The following is a 17883-nucleotide window of genomic DNA, read 5'->3' on the forward strand; positions in this document are numbered from 1 at the left end:
TCTAAAGTGGTTGACATAGACAGTGTTTTCAGAAAGTGTACTGTCACCCAACCCACAGTTAGGTGATCAAAGCTAGTAGAAGTAATAATAGAAATAGCAGTTATTCTCATTTCTGTTAAGTAAATTTAAATGTTAGAATAACTGTTTCTTAGAAACCTCTCAGGTTTCCTCTTTTTCTTGACTGTAATTATAGGTGAATTAATTTCCTTTAAAATAAATATTCACATTAATTTCAGTTTGGAGACATATCTGTAGAGTACTCTGGACATAGAGGAATGGGTCAATCACTTCAGCTTCCTCCAGGCATGAGTAATTACAGAATAGTCTTCATCCAATATGCCATCTAGCCAAAGGTTTTCCAAAACAAAGACAAGAACAAAACAAAGCAAAACCAAAAACATAACAACAAAAACCAGAGGACATGATTCAGTCATTGCCTTAAACAAACAATTATTAAAAGTGTTCTATTGGGCTAGATATCGAAAATATAAAAACAATCCGAAAAACCCACAGTGCTGGATTTGAAAGAGTTATTAGTTGCCTAGTCCAACCTATAATTTTTCCAGTAAGAACACTAAGGCCAAACATCACATATTTGGTCAGCAATCCTGCTGAATTAGGATCTGAACCTCCTGATTGCCAATCTAACGCGCTAATTGCCAATTTCCACAATTGCTCCATAACAGAATTTAAAGCAAAATAGAAGGAAATGTGTACATACCTAGTTGTTATAATTTTTTAAAAACATGTATTGTTTATGTCTTAAAGCAAATCCATTTTACAGATAAGAAAGTTGAAATCCAGAGATGTTACAGTGTGACACATTTCTCAGAATATGTCAAGCTTTAAACCACCGTTTACACTTTGGCTTTTCTAATTCTTGGAAAAGAATTTTAATTTCCTTTCACTTAAACATTGTTTAAAGATATCAGGCTTCTTATGTTGACCATTTTGGCATATTTTAGTCTTTATATTAGTTTGATGTCAGAGGCCAGAGTAACACCTGAGAGGGGCTTTAATATCCTCTTTAGCTCTCTTCATTTACTCTATACAGTGTTACAGAGTTATTCCTGGCTCCATCTTTATTTTGATGGAAAGCTAATTCTCTGTTCTCTGTGGCTTTCTCTGCTATAGGCATTTGTCCTTTTAACTTGAGATGAAAAAACATAAGGAAATACAAGTCATGCTTCTATTCTTAAGTGTTCAAGCCTCATAATTGTCTTTTTATCCAAGTAAAAGAGTCTTGTTCCACCACTACTGTCCTTTCAAGAGCTGAGCTGACTCATTAATCATGTATATTTCCTTCATTGCTATTTGCTGCCAGCTATGTTTGTTTGTTTTTTTAAAAAAACGTGTATTTACCATATTTTTCTTGAGGACATTAAAATTTATTACCCGAAAAATGAATCATTAAAAAAAATGACTTATAGCGGTTGCCTCCCATGAAGACACCAATTTCCACTGCTAATGTTAAGACTGATGTTGTGTCTTTTACAAAATAACAAGTCTTACTACAAAGGGAAAATGCTACCCAAAGAAGACATGAGCTTATAACTCTTCTAGAGCTTTGTTTGTAATCCTACTGAAATACCTGGCACTTCCAAGGGGACCACACACCTGGAATACTGCAAGTTTAGAAAGCTTTTAAAATCTCCATCAGAACTCACTCTTTTCCCAGAATTTGCTTTCCTTGGTTTCTTTTTATCCCTTTGGAATTCACCAAAATGCTCAGACATTTAGAAAAAAAAGTCACTGAATAAATATTGAGTAGTATGACCCAACTTTTGTGTTTTTAGACATGTGGCAACCAAATTAGTCAACCCCAGGCAAACAGGCTGCAAAATCATTGAATTTTCATAGCCAGGGTTTAGCCCTTGGATGTCTTCTTCCTTTTTCCTGTATTTTTTTTTTTAAACTTGTTTCTAGTGAGATTACTTGTTAAAGGAGCAGGTTGCTTAATTGTCTTTGAGTCTTAGGATCTGCCTGCTTTATGAAAGTTTCTTTTCAAAAGTTTAATTGAGAAAGGAAAATTGATTGCCTTGTTAGAAAGCCAGGAATTGACTAGCAGTAGAAAAGTGACCCAAACTGCACTGATTTCCATGTGCAATTTTGGGTCTACTGTCATGTTTCAGTTCTTTTTAATTTATAAAGTTTTTACTCATTTTTCATGCTCCCTAGATCTCAACTATGCTCTCCATCAAACCTAACTAAGCCAGATCAACATGTTTGAATGTTTTTCTCACTATCTTCCCAATTATGCTATGATAGAGATCTTAGTGAATAGTTAGATACCAACAAACAGTAAGCAGAAGAAAAAAGGAAGAACAGCGGTGGTTTTGACAATCCACCTCCAAGGAGAAATTGCAGCAGCAGTGGTAGCTGTAAAATCCACCACTTACAAAACAACTGCTATGTGCCAGACTATCTGCCTGCTCTGTGTTCATTATATTTTCAAGTGACCCTAGGAAGTAGGTAGTCTTACTTCCATTTAATTGTTTTGAAACCTGAGGCTCAGAGAAGTGAAGTGTCTTACTCAAGGCCACACAGCTACTAAAGTAGCAGGGCCTATAGGAGAACACAGGTCATTCTGATTGCCAAGTCAGTGAACTTTCCTCTCTATTCCACTGCACTCCCTCCTGATTATAGTGTAGTTGGCTCGGAGTAAAACAGTCTCATTTTCCACTATTTTTGACATCCAGAAATGAATTGAAAAATGAGTAAATAAGTGATTCATCCATAGAGAATTGGGAGTAGGTTACATATCTGAAGCTGGAATTTTATGTCTTTATTGAAGATAAGGTATTTCGTGCAGTAACTGAACTCCTATGATAATAATTCCAATATATGAATATTTTATGTCTGATTATTAATTTGTATTCACTGAGCATTGATAAGAGCTTCAATTAAATACACATGTAAACTTTGTACTCTGAAGTTATAGTCTGAAACAGACCCAGAGTCACATGGAAAAATGATAGCATGTGGAAAATTGTCGATATAGTCCCAGAAGAAAGCTAGGGTTCCAATATAGGGCTGCATCGGAAGGCTTGCTTTGTATTGGATATCCTCAAGGTTCTGGTCAAGAATCCTTTCAGAAAAATGTCTTAAGAGAGTTAAAGTAGATAAGATGATATGGATTGTGTTGATATTTTTGACTGTATGGAAATGTATTGGTCCTACAGAGGTGAAAGCAAATATGTGAGATGAAGAAGTGAAAAGCAGTACAAACTGTATTGTGATACCTCATATTCTCCAGTATTTTCTATTTCAAATGAGAGTTGGTTATATTCAGAGAGCTCAACTTTGAGCTGTATCTGCTTGAAACCACTGTAGCTTTACACAGAGCCATTGATCCATCTTTTGGGTGAAAGCCATTCAAAATAACATTATTTCAAACTTTTTAGAGCATTTTATTCTCCAAAGAACATATATTCCCCCAAATGTTTAAGGTGTTTTAATGCTATTTTCTAAGGTTTAGGACTCATACTTGACCAAAAATAAACCATGTCTATGCCAAGTTGACAGTAAAGGAAAAAATATACTCATCAAAGACCATCATGCAAAGTTCAGGTTCTGGCAGCCATGACCCTAAGGTGAGTAATAGCTGTACAGTTGGGCATTTGTATCGGCTGCAACCTGGTCACTCTTGACAGTTGCTGGGATTCAGCAGTGGAGGATACCAGGTATGCTGCAGAGAAGATGCGGATGTGCTGCTGAACTTGGCTTTGGTCAGTGGGATGTGCTAAACTCAGTCTACACTCATCCCAGTGAGGACCTATGTGCCATTTATCGGGACACTTATTAAAAGGATGCTGTCCTAATTACAATTGGAGCTTAGTGTAACCAAAGAAACTCAAATGAATGCCATAGCTGTATCTCACTGCTTTTCATAAGCCTTGCAATAAAAGCTAAACAGTTTTTAGTGGCTTTTACAATTATACTTCCCTTCAATTTTTCCAAAGGTTACAGGGCCTGAACCACACAAATCCCATTAAAGTAAGTAGTTGTTGTGCAATATAAGTTCCTTTGAAAACATTCTTCAATGCCCATAAAATGATCAGCAGGCTCTTTAGATCCGCTTGCCTGCCATGTTTTTAGCCAAAAGGCAGATGACAAGCTTTGATGTGATGGTTGGTTTCTGCTACTGACGCTGGCGTTTTATCTTCTTGCATCAGATTTCTTCCCAAATTGATGTGACTCACGCATACGAAACACATTTTTTTCTTCAGATTTTATTCCTAATATATGTTTTTGCTGTACCTTTAAATTACATTTGGCTGACTGATTTTGGAATCTCAAGTGTCCCACAGGGTACAGAGCAGGAGAGGGTAAGGGCCTTTGGGAGTTAACGGGAGCCTGCGCAGTGAGTGCAAACCTTAGTGAGGAGGGACCACAGTGTGCTGCGTTCTCCTCATGCTTGAGGATGGCACTCCTCCCTGTCTTCTCCACCCTCCCTTCAGTGCAACTTCAGCAGCCACGAGTGAAGTTCAGATTGAATTTCAAGCTAGAGCCAAGGACAGAGCTATTGTTCTCTTTAACTTCTACTTGAAAGCGTGAGGGGTCTCCTCCCTAGAATTTAAGGCTTCCTTTCCTAAAGAAGTGTTTGATAAGTATTCTAACATCCTGTTCCATAGGAAACACCATTCTCTTTAGTAGCTCTTCCCCCTGCGTGTTCCTGTTTGTTGAAATCATTCATTTATCTTAGATCTGCTTTTCTTGTAGGGAATAAAAAAGAAGGACCAGCTCCTTCATTTACGGAAGAGTCAGACCCACCCAGCTTTCTCCCATCTCTCTAAATCTGGTGGTGAACCTGTTTGAAAAAGAAACATGGTAAAAAGATTTTTTTCCTCCACAGGTAAAATTATCCAGGGACAAAAAGATAATGTTAACCTAATTATTTACTATGCACCGTTAAAAATAATAATTGGAATTCAGAAGTTATTCAGCCCTCCAAAACCTTACTTAAATCACCAAGGTTCTAATTTTCTGGGACTACTTCTATACCACAATACTACTATAACTCTTTCAAATTGTATTGTCATTTAATCTATCAAAAGACCTTATGTCTTTTATATAGGAATACTTGACCGCAGCGAGGTGACAAAACATTTACATAAAAAGAAATGAACCATAATTTTTAAGAAGTATTTGATTATGTACTAAAATATGTTTAGGAATTTAGATATGGAGAAATCAATATGGATTGGCATTATCAGCAAAGTTTTATAGAGAAAGTAGGATTAAGATGTGTCATAGGAGACAGAGATTTTGAACTGTGTCCTAAAATGAAAGAAACGGAAGTACTAATATGAATGTGAAGAGAAGATGGAAGATGAGGGTTTATTACTTTGCTAACGTAACCCTGCACACACTTAACTGATGAAGCAAGGACTTACAGAGGCCTTTGAAAAGTGAAATCCAAGAACATCTGGATCAAAGTTACTGTCCTAGATGAGAATGGCTGCATTTTTTTAATGGCTCTTCTGGCAGGAATAACAACAGGTGATACACGTGGACCCTCTTCCTGAGACCCTCTTTATACAGCTAGTTTGGATAAACCTATCTTTCCCATGAAATTTTTTCCTAGGGTAGTGGTTTTTTATTTATATCTCTGGTGAGTCATTACCCCTCTCCTGCACAAGGTGTATATTGTCATTGGCACTTAAAAGTAGAGTGGAATTAGAAGTCCTGGTTTCCACACTACTATATATAAAATAAGTAACCAACAAGGACCTACTGTATAGCACAGGGAACTATACTCAATATTTTGTAGTAACCTATAAGGCAAAAGAATCTGAAAAAGGATAAATATATATTCTTTTATATATTATATATATATATATCTGAATCACTTCGCTGTACACCTGAAACTAACACAACATTGTAAATCAACTATATCTTAAATTTTAAAAAAATAGAAGTCCTGGCTTCTAGCTCTGGCTCAGTCACAGCTTGTATTTTGATTTGAGGCAAATCACTTCATTCTTCTAAGACTCATTTACCTCATCTGTAAAATAAAAGGGTTGAATTAGATAATTTCTCTGGTTTCATGTGGTGCCAAAATTTTATGACTCATGAATCCAAGTGAAAATTAACCTGCTAATAAGATCATTTTTCTTATTTTTATTTGAAAGCATGGCAGTAACTGCATCTTTACAATTTACTCAATCATTCATAACATACATAATCATCCATAAAATCTGTAAACACCTTGGAGTTGAAACATGATTTTGCTAAAAATGTATCCATGTACCCTGTGGTTATCCTGCAGTTTGGTGAATCCTACCCACTTCAGAATTCCAAAGAATTAGCTATTTCCTGATGGCCAATTGGCTGTCAGCATCCTTGGACAGCATCTTTCAAAATCAACCTTTACAGTAGCTGTTTTTACAAGAAAGATGATATTCCAGCAATGATAAAAATACACTACTTTCTCTACCCTGTATTCAACCAGAGTTCAGAATCTGATAACAGTCCTTATCCCAGGTGTTTCAAATACCCCACATTTGTAAACCTGTACGATGTTCACATTTTCTCTCATGCTGCTGATGAGATTGTACTGATCCTGTTCTGTGTTCTTGGGGGAAAACAGGGAGCTCATAGTTGGTGATTAGTGAGCAAAGACAGACGAGCCGAAGGGCTGCCACTCAAGCTGTCTCTGTTGCCCCCTCACTGTCTCTTTCTATTATACTTGTGCTCTGAAGGACATTTGCCAGATACACTCCTTGGACCCCTGTTATTTGTGTGTCTTTTCTCACCTTCAACATGATCTGGACTGGTGTTTTCATTTGTTAAAAACAACAAGAACATTCACTGGGAAACTTTTGCTGGAATCATTTCAGGTCATCATAGCTATTTATTCTCTGTCATAAACTATAATTCTTCATTTCCCTTGCTCCCATGTCAAGGGAGTTGGTGGTTTACGGTGGACAGGCAGTGGAATTTGAGTGAAGAGTGGAAGATTTCAAAGAACTACTGAAAAGCTATGCAGCAGGTTGTAGTACTAACAACAAAACATAAAAAAATTCTTGTTCTCCATCATAGTTTGGCAGTACAAGAAGAAATGGGCTTACCAAACAGCATAAAGGATTTATAATTTGTGGTTATACCTGAGAAAGCATTTTCTTTGAGGAAAGAAAGCAAATCATGGGATTGGCTTAACAAGGGATTTCCTTTATATGATTAAAATAGCCTAGGGTCTAATTGGTCTCAGTCTAGGGTTGGTATGGAAGCTAAAGATTTTTTGCAGACTTCTGTTTAATAGGAGCATGAAATACAGTTGTGGTGCTGTCAAAAGTCCTGAATGACTGAGAGAGACCTGAAGTGCAAGACATAGAACTGTAAAAAGATTTAGAAAGAGAATGGGAGCAACAGGAATGCCTTCAAATATTCAGATAGGAAGGAGCATACACATGCAAGGCAACAGCGGAAAGATGTATGACCCTAGGTGTTTGAACTCTAGTGTTGACATTATTATAAACTAATTTTGCTAATAGCTAAAATCAGGGTTGTTGGATGGAATATTCCAGGCGTTGATAGATCCCAGAAATCATGATAATTAAATTGGCTCCATTCTCAAGATGCCACTGATCTGATCTTCTTATTGAGAGTGTCACAAAAGTGGCTTCAAAGCAGGGCTCCTTGTTGAGGTACCACAGTGGAAGAAACTAGAGAGGTGGTAAACTCTGAACACAACCATAAAGCTGAGAGAATGGGTGTCAGCAGCTTCTCAGCTGGGGGAATGTAGTTGAGATCATATGGCTATTTTTTTTTTTTTTTTCCTACAGAAACAATTTTCTCAAGACAGGAAAAGTTTCACATTTTCTCTGGACACAAATTCAACAAGCACTTACTATATCTAGGTGCTTTAACTATCAGGAAGGAAAGAGCAGTCTCTCTTCTGAGCTCCAAGGGCATCACTGATGAAGCAGCACTCATGAAGAAGGGGTCTCGCATCAAAAAGTCTTGGAGGCCTCAGTTAGGCACTGAGAGATCTGAGCTAGGAACTCCTAGATTTAAGCTGCACTTTGAATCCCCACCCAAATCTGGAACATGCCCTCAATTTGTAATAATACTACTATAGCTCAGGGGTGGGTCACTCTCCTTGGGGCATTAGAATTCATGCTGGTAATTTTCTTGAGTGTTTTGTGTATTTATAGTCAGAGAGGATCAGGAGACTTTACATGTTGGAAAAAATAGCTGAGAGCTACTTTCTGTTGAATGTGGAGCGAGTGGCCATGCTCTTCTTTCTCTCCACACTCACTCTCACTCCTCATATTTTTCTTTGAGCTGAGTGGGGAAAGTGATTGGAAGTGTGAGTTCAGTTCATCAGGCTGAGCATGTGACTTGGGCCTGAGCAGCTCGAGCTATAAATCTCTGAGTGCTACACGGGCTCTGCAGTGGCTTGGGCGTCAGGGTGAGGGCTTGATGGTGGTGTTAGCACAACTGGTATTCCGCTCAGCTTCACACATCCATCATTCCTGTCTGGGCTGAAGGAGGATGGCAAGACAGGAGCACACTACTCTCTGACTGCCATGGGCAACCTGGATGATCATCTTGCCAGGGTGCCTTTGGGGGTACTCAGAGAAAACCAAGGAGGAATCTTGACAGGTGAAAACATGGGGAAATGATTTGCCAAAGGTTCCCAAGAGCTCAAAGCCTTAGAACTCAAATCTGGAGTGAAACAGTTTCAGAGATGTTTCAGGACTGTTCTTGAGTTCTTAGAGGGTGAGTCTCAGGTCAGTGTCAGCTTTTGATGGTGTTATAGCACTAGCTCTGATCTAGGCTGAGGCCCCTGAAGCCTGCCTCAGCAACAGGATGGAGCTTTGAGCAAATATATTTAGGAGTTACTTGCTGTTTCCAGGAAAATGCATGGTAAAACAGAGATCCTTCTAATATTGTCTAAGACAAATGAGGTACAAAGCAATCTACTCTCCTTCCTCCATCTACAGAGAACATGAAGAGGAGTTAAATTTTCTTTTAGCCCTCTTTGACAAAATAGGCTTCAAAAAAATATTGTTTTTTCAGCATACAAAAAATATCCCTCTGACAGTTCAGGTCTGGTCCCAGATTTAGAAGCAACAACCAAGCATCAGAACTGCTGCGGGTTCTTGGCATATGAACTTGATAGCACCAATGCCTGTATTTGCACACTGAAAGTGGCATTTGGCTATAGCACTTTGATAAGCATGTGAGCCAAGGAAACAATCTCACTGTAGGTACACAGTAATGAAGTGTAAACCAGTACCTCCAACGTGACTTTTTAGCTCCTTATCATCAATTTCTTCTATTCCAGATGATCAACTGAACTCAGAGGAAAAGAAAAAGAGAAAGCAGCGGAGGAACAGGACAACCTTCAACAGCAGCCAGCTGCAGGCTTTGGAGCGTGTCTTTGAGCGGACACACTACCCGGATGCTTTTGTGCGAGAAGACCTCGCCCGCCGGGTGAACCTCACCGAGGCCAGAGTGCAGGTAACCGGAGTATTCCCCTCCTTAGAGGCACATCTCTGAAGACTGTTGAAAAACACAACTTGTAGGTTTCAGACCAGAGCTGATACTAAAAAGAATTATAAATGGACAGCATGAGAACAGAATCAGTTTCTAATTGTGTTTCTTTTGGCAGCAGAGTATTTTTAAAAATTGAAGTGAATGCCTTTCAGTAGGGCAGAAAATGCCTTGCTAGAGGTCTCATTCCTCCCAATGTTTCTCACTCTTCCAGATCCATGTTATAAACATTGTCCTTTGGAGCATTTGACTCTGCACCCTCCCTCCTCCACATCCCAGCTTTCAACTTGAGCTGTAGGGTGGCCAGAGAGGTGAACTCTCTGTCCTCCATCTCAGTTTTCCTCCCCAGACTTTGGGAATATCCAAATCTTCAGGAAATGTATTATAAATACACACAATTATGGACATGGATGCGAGTGGGAAATGAACACACCAAAGACCTTGCCCTTAGGAACTGCATTAAGAGCACATTCAAATAGATGATTTTGTGTCTCTATGAAGTAAAGAAGGGTAAGGGCATGTAAGACAGGGGAAAGAGAATAGCATGTGTTTCTAATATGAATGCCATGAGAAATCAACTACAAGCCAGACATCTAGAAATAATACAACCTGTTATTAGGAATAATAATGATGATAATCATAACTAACACTAGTTGAGCCCTTACATGCCAACTAGTTTTTGTAGTTACATAAACTAATCTGTCTAATCCTCGCAACAATTCACTGAGGTGGATAACATTATTCATCTTGCAGATGAGGAAACTGCGACTCAGCGGTTAAAGTAGTTTCCCCAATGTCACACAGCTAGGAAGTGGCTGAACTAGGATTTGAAGACAGATATGCAGATTCAGAGTTCATGATTTTAAGCACTACAGTAAATTTTAAATAAATAAGAGTCTTCTGGCTAAATGCTTTTTCAAGCAGTGCTTTGCTATCTTTGCTGAGAGTCAAGATTTTATTATTTTCCATATTGCCAGTGGTAGGCTGCTCTGTTGATAAAGAGGGGTTGTGGGCCAAATCTGTCTTGTCTTCCTGAATGAATTATTGTTTGCATATCTGTGTTCAGTCTGGGCTTAAAGGGTTTCTTTCTGCAAATAATGACCCTCTTGATGGGGACTTGAGCTAGACTCGAAGGGTGTGGAGGGTAGGAACTGTACCTAGGACCCTATGCTATGAGAGACATTTGTTGAGTTGAGGGAGAGGGTCCTAGAGGTCCCTTCAGCCTGAAGAGAGTGTGCAAGAGTTTTCCCCATGGGAAACAGGGACTTCACCTAGAAGTGTTCCCCAGGAGAAAAAAAAATGTAATTGACAGAAGGGGAAAGTTGCCTGGGCACTGTGGTGCCCCCGAGGGTAGGTGAGAAGAAGGCATACGTGAAGATGTGTATGTTACTGTGTGGCGGTCTCTCCGGGCTCAGATGAGAGTGGTCCACAGGCACAAACTCAGTTCTGCTCTCTCCATCCTGCAGTCCAAAGCAGAACTCGGAGGTCTGCCTTCCCACATCTTCTTCCCTCATGCTGCTCACCACAGTTTTCCAAACACGTTCTCTGTTTCTACTCTTAAATCCCTTCCTCTCCTTCAAAACCCCATATGTTTTATACCCCAGGCTTGGCCTGCAGTGGCCTAGTAAATAATTTTAGGCCAATAAGCCACAATTCCTGAAAGTACCATTTTTGCCATGGCGATCTGAATTTTAAATAAGGAAACCTGGACAGGGCAAGGCTGGAAATTTTTTTTTAAATGTGAAAGAACAATTTTGGGTTGAGAGCTGTTTTGGCCCCATCACAACAATGAGCAAATGACTTTCTCATATGCTGAAACTGTTTTATCTTCCACCTTTTCCATCCTACCACATTCTAATGTCTTTTAGAGTTGTGAACATTTCCCACGTGAGCAGGACAGAATTCTCCCTCCGTGACTTTATTCTTCCTCCATGAAGTCTTACCCTTTGCCAGTGTGAACCACTCCCTCTGACTCTGGCCTTCTTTATATTTATGGCTTTTATCACAGCATGACATGTATTATATTGAGTTGTATGTGGGCCAACTTCCCCAACTAGACTGTGAAGTCCTCTTGGATGGAAGCCATATCTTATCATCTTTGCAAAATTCACTTTTTTTCCCTCAAATATTTATCGAGCATCTGTTATTCACTTGGAACTGGTTTTGGTTTGCTGGGCATAAATAATACACTGGCCTCTCTCCTTAAAGATGTTACAGACTGGGGGCAGAGAAGACAGATGTGCATATCATACTATTATCATAGAGTAAGATGATTCCTACACTAAAGGAATGTTCAAGAATTAGTGATAGACCAGAGGTAGGAATGACTAAGTCTGCCTGGGGAAAAAGAGAATACATGAACATTAAGCAGCCATTCTGAGCCAAGTCTCACAACAACCTGTGAGTAGGTATAATTATCTTCATTTGATTGGAGGACAAGGGATCAGAGAAATTAAATAACTATCCAAGGACAAACCTTTAAAGTCATGGAGCCAGTGTTTTAATCCAACTCTGTTAGACTTTAAAGTTATGTTCATTCCACTACAACATTTCACAAAGAAGGGGATACTAAAGTTAAATCTTAAGAAACATGTCTTTGGCATGTGGACAAAAGGGAAGAATATCGCAGGCAGAGAGAACATTCAGTGAATACACGTAGGTGGGAAAATAACCAAATATATTTGGGAGTCTTAAGCCCAGGTAGGATTGGAAATGATGAAGGGCCAGTGCATGAGATTCAAGTGATACAGGATGTGGCAGACTTGGTGGACAATATGAGCTAATTCTTGAACAGTCTTTGTTCTATGGTAAGACTTTTTGATTTTAATCTGTGGGTGAAGGAGAGTCAGCGGATGATATAAAGCTAAAGCGAAGCCCTAATACAATTATATCTGCATTTAAAATGATAACTCTAATAGCAATATGAAGGACCCATTAGAAACAAAAGAGGTGAAGGCAGAAAAGATTCTTCCTCTACTGATGTGCACCCTGGTCTTCCATGGGGCACCAATCACGTGGTATTTTATGTGAATGTTACCAACTAGAACTGTGAAATTGTCCCACTCCGCACCATAGGATTTCTTTCTCCCACACCTTGGCATGCGTTTCCATAATTGCACTTAAAATTCTTGTAATATTTCAAATTTACATGTCTATCTTCTTTTAATAGATTGTGAGCTGCTTATGAACAGAGAATAAGTCTCACCTCTCAATTCCCAGTATTTAGGCCAGGGTCTAGAACACAATCGCCATAAAGATTTCTTGAATGAGTAAATGAATGAATAAAATACCACGGCAGTCTGGAAGAGTTGTAGTATCATGAGTCAGATGTTCTTAAGCTCAAAAACTCAGCCATTTATTACTTGTGAGAACTTCAACAGATTACTTAATCTCATTGAAATGGTTTCCTCAACTCTGAAATAGAAATAATAATACCTAATTGTAGAATTGTCATGATAACTAGAAATAATGTAGGTAATGTGCTTATATAAGTTCCTAGCCCTAATAACACTTAATAAATGGTAGGTTTATTAGCTGTAGTCAATGATACCAGTACTGCCCATTTCCTTGGAAGCCTACAATTAAATATACTACAGCCAACTTCCAATTTTCAGTATCTGCATTTCTGTTTCACAAGTTTCTTTCTAGAACTTCGGGAGACGTGCCAGAAGTGTTGGAACATTTATAATCAATGACTGACAGGAGCCAGTGTACAAATCCACAATTCTCTCACCCCTCCGGTGGGAGGAGTGTGCCCTGCCTCAGTCCTTAGAGCCCCTTAAGGACTCAGCTCCCACAGAGGAAGCTGGTTCAGTAGCACAGTTAGAGGTTGCTTTTCTTCTATTACTTCCTCCCTCTCTTATTGATATTCCTTGCACCTCCCAGATAAACTATTCACTTCTTAAATCCTTGTCGCACAGGCTACTTTGGGGAAGATGGAGAATTTTCTTTACATATCCAATAAGTATTATGAAAGCAGTTGAAGTTTTTGCCTTTTGAAGAATTTTGAAAAAACTTTTAAAATGCCATTGTATCTGTGCAGAAGTCTAACGAGATTTTTCTTTTTTAAAAAATTACAATTACAACAAGGATTATAATCCATATTTTTCTGTCACATGGGTTAGTCATGGAGCCCATCTCTGGTGGCTTGATTATTGGAAGAACCTCATGGTCCTGTTCTAATAGTCTTTGTCCTTAATAGCCCTGGAACATGTCCCACCAGGGAAGGATTATGGCATGTTTTCTGTTGTTCTGGGAAGAATTCCATACTTAGCCTATATCTTCCTTGGGAAGGTATTTCATGGTAAAAATCAACCAGGACTTTATTCATGGAACCTCTTCTTTTTTTTTTTTCTCTCCCTCCTCATGCTCTTCTCTCCTCCCGACAATCTTCCAGGTGTGGTTTCAGAACCGAAGAGCCAAATTCCGCAGGAATGAGAGAGCCATGCTGGCCAATAAAAACGCTTCCCTCCTCAAATCCTACTCAGGAGATGTGACTGCTGTGGAGCAGCCCATCGTACCTCGTCCTGCTCCAAGACCCACTGATTATCTCTCCTGGGGGACGGCCTCTCCGTACAGGTGAATGACTGGCCCACTCTCCCTTGCTCCACTTCCACACGTTTCTCAGCGGTTGGTCACGTTTAAAGCTGCTTGTGCAGCTGGCTGACATTTCTTACTGGGTTAACCTCTTCAGAGACATTCAACTTGCTGACATCCCCAGATTTTCACAGGAGATTACTAGTTGCCCCAGGAGCAGGGTTTGGGGCAGAAGAGAGAGGGGCAGGCCATCAGCAATCTCCTCTTGGACTCAGGAACTCTTGCAAAGGTTTCAAAGATGGGGAAGAATCTAAAAGAAAAGATCATTAAGCTATGCCCAGAGTCCCTCTTGTAATCATTCTGGAACAAAACTTTACTCCATTTCCAAATCTGATAGATTGGTTTGATTATATGCAAGTAGGAATTTAACATGTAAGGCTCTAAGTGTAGGGCCAAAGGCAAACTTCACAACAAAACTGATTTTGAATGAAAAGAAAAGAAGTAAGGAAGGGAAAAAAGAAGGAGAGAGACAGAGAGAGAGAGAAAGAAGGGGAAAAAACCCAAGATCATTCAGATAACTTTCGTGGCCATAGTTCTTTGCTAGTAGGTGGGGATGTCTTATGATCCAAGATGCCTTCCTAATCTATTGCTAATTCTTGTCTACGTATCTGAAGTTCTTTGAAGGGGGTTAGTTTGTGCGTGTGTGGTTTTTTTTAAAAAATATAAAAACAATGTATACTTTACACTAAATTTTTATATTTAAAAGGTGAAAAATATTAAGGAAGCAAATAACAGAGTATTATTTCAATGGCTTGGAAAGACTTTTAACCTCCATTTATTATGCTGTCCAGAATATACAGATGAATGCCAGAGGGAAGCTGAAACACATGTGCCTAATGCATTGTCATTAGTCTAAAGTGTCTTTATTTGAATCTAAACCTGAGTATTCTTAGAAACCAGATCAAGGCTATGTGTTCTCTGGCTGATTGCAGTGGAGGAGGAAGTATTTACAAATTCATTTATTATGCTTCTGTTTACCTTTTTATTGCTAAGGTTAATTAAAAGTTTAAAGAGAGGTTTCAAACTAATTATGAGATTATCTCCCAGTTGATGCTGAGCTACTGATGTGAAATGCAACATTAGTGAAATGCAAATACTTTCAAAAGTTGATCACTCTAATCAAAGCAAAAAACCTTATCTAAATACTCTCTCTGTTCCAAATCAGTTCCTTGAAAGAAACATGATAAATGGATTTGAAAATTTCTTTTAAATTCCCCATTGTGAAATTAGCCTGAATTGCTTTGGTCTTAGTACATGGAGACTCTATGCATAGGAAACTGGAAATTTCTATTTTTCTCAGACATAGTATGCTTTGCTGATTTCAAAAGATTAATCATATCTGTGTGTCCTACTTAAAATTTAGACTCCTATCCCATAGGATTTACTAAAAACATAGTTTGAAGACCATCGTGAAATCATATATTCTTTAATATTTTAAATAAGTGGAAGACTGCTTTGTTTTTCAGATAAATACTGATAGTTCATAGACTCATTAAATGGCTTGGGAAATGGATGTGGATCAGAGCTTGATGTTTCAAGGTCTCTGGTTTGAATGTGGTCACAACCAGGAAGTTCAGCTCCTTTTTCTTCCTGGATCCTAGTGAGGAAGTTTTCATACCAGCTGTAATAACCCAGATGGCTGTCACGTGGTCCTTACCAGTGAGAGGCAGAGGGCAGTACACTGCATGAGTGGGGATGAAATCTTCCCTGAATTAATGGCTAGATTACCTGGTCCTCAGCAGAAGTTCAAATCCTGTGCCTGCATTATACATACTACGTATATGGGCATCTAACTGAAATTATTATGCAATTTATGTGTGCTATTTGGGGAAGTGTTCTATTTTAATTTGAATGATTATGTAGAAATACTAGATACACTTAAAAAAACTCATAAGTCCACCATCTTGAGATAATTAGTGTTTATTTTTGCAATTAGAGTTCAGTATTTTATATAGTATAGACTTAGTATAAATACTATTTCGTATTCTGCTCCTTTCACTTAAAAACCATATAACCTAGTACTTCTTACTCAATTCATGGTATACTTTTATATCATTTCTCTCTTAGACACAGAGTTTGTAAAAAATAATTAATTAAAAATTTCATAGAATCTGATTGTTCATATTCTGTATGAAGAACAAATTAATATGAAGAATAAATTAATCTCCAGATTTAAGTAGAAAAATGATGGTTTAAGCAGTAATTTAATCAATAGTAATGTTTTTTGACCCAATGTTGACTGAAGTGTTTATATTTTGATTAATTTCTAAAAGTGGCACAAAGCTATTTTGTTTCTTGGAGATTTTTCTGCTATGTTTAGAACCAAAATACGTTATGATTTCACATTTTGAAGCTTGGTAGGAAATATAAGTCTTGTTAAGGAAATATAAAAGAAAACCAAGTGATGAAAAGCAAAGGAAATGATAGATCTTTTGTGTTATGGAAAATTAACTTGCTATTTCTGTTGGTACTATTATGTCCAATTAGTTATCTCACATGTGACATTCATTAAAAGGCATTTCTCTTGGTTAATCCTTGGATGCTCCTGTGTGGCAGCTCTGTCCTTGATCTGGTTCCAAAGAACAGACCCAACACTTGCCCAAGTTTAAGCCTTCAGCAAGCAGAATTAGAGCCAGGGCTCATGACCCCTGTTTCTGTCCAAAGTATTAGGCCACATAACCATATTTTCATTCAAATTAAATCTTACATGATATTGAAAATAGTAAATAGTGTAAGAATAGGAAACTACGTAAACACGCCTGTTTGATTCAGGGTTTGTCTCAGATCTGTGAAGCATGCCTGCGACTGAGGTCCACATTCTGGGGTGTGCGAGCAACCCCTGGGATGAGTGAGGCAGCTTGGTCATGCAACCCAGGGATAGTGGAGCAGACAGTTTTGCCAGAGAGGACAGTTTGCTCACTTCCACAGCAAACTGTGGAAGAAGAGAGGAGGAAACCAAGACTCAAAGCAGATAGCGTGCATATGGTCAGCATTATGGGATGGGAAACAGCCAACATATTTTTTTCTGGGTGTCTTTTATATCAAGAGTGGTGGCTGTATAATTTATCATCCAAACTGGGACACTTTTGAAGTAAAAGGAGAGTGCTATTAATAATGACACTAGGACAACAGGCATAAACTGGATTGTCCCTGGCAAACTGAGACTTAAGGTTCACTCTATTTATAGCATGTCATGACCTCCTTCATTCCCTCGAGGGTGTTAGAGGTGATGATATCAGGTAGGCAACTGAGTCACCAGAAGGAACAAAGCATTCCTTATCAGGACACTACTGTCCTGGCAGGTGTCTTCTTTATCTACCCCTGGACAGTTGAAAGAAGCTTGTCTTTGGCACACATGCTCACTGCTTAGCTCAGGACTGTTTCCTTATGCAAATGAAAGCATACACAAGCACTAGAGTTATTAAGACTCATTATCTTGTACTGCTTTGCCTCTCGGATAGCAGTGATTTACCAGGTCCTGGACTTTTGACTGTTGTTTTAGATGAAGTAGTCAAGAAACCTTTCTGCAGAGACATCCCTTCCTATGAAAAATAGATAAAGAATGGCCTGGCTCTGCACTGTTGGTCTGGAGTGCCATTTCCAGAGGGAGGGCTGGGCTTCAAAGAAAACTAATGACAAGTGAAAGAGAGGCCAGCGATCCTTATCCACAATTTCCCTCCCCCCACCTTCTCCTCCTCCTCCCCTCATTTGATCGTGGTCACGGTGCTGCCTGACATCTGCTGAACGCATTTGGCTCATTTCTCCCTTTCACACTTTCAAAAA

The 17883-nt window shown here is 38.8% G+C and overlaps 1 protein-coding gene across 2 annotated transcripts in view; it reads left to right on the top strand.

Annotated features, from left to right (window-relative positions):
- The window catches only part of PRRX1 (paired related homeobox 1), a 73347-nt gene that overhangs the window by 46322 nt on the left and 9142 nt on the right, over nucleotides 1-17883 (top strand). For both annotated transcript variants that reach the window (XM_059083569.2, XM_059083562.2), the window contains exons 2-3: nucleotides 9296-9471; nucleotides 13901-14082. In XM_059083569.2, coding sequence (XP_058939552.1) covers nucleotides 9296-9471; nucleotides 13901-14082 — 358 coding nt within the window. The remainder of the gene's footprint in view (nucleotides 1-9295; nucleotides 9472-13900; nucleotides 14083-17883) is intronic.

The sequence above is a fragment of the Kogia breviceps genome, chromosome 1 (assembly GCF_026419965.1).
Source record: "Kogia breviceps isolate mKogBre1 chromosome 1, mKogBre1 haplotype 1, whole genome shotgun sequence".
Taxonomy (NCBI): domain Eukaryota; kingdom Metazoa; phylum Chordata; class Mammalia; order Artiodactyla; family Physeteridae; genus Kogia; species Kogia breviceps.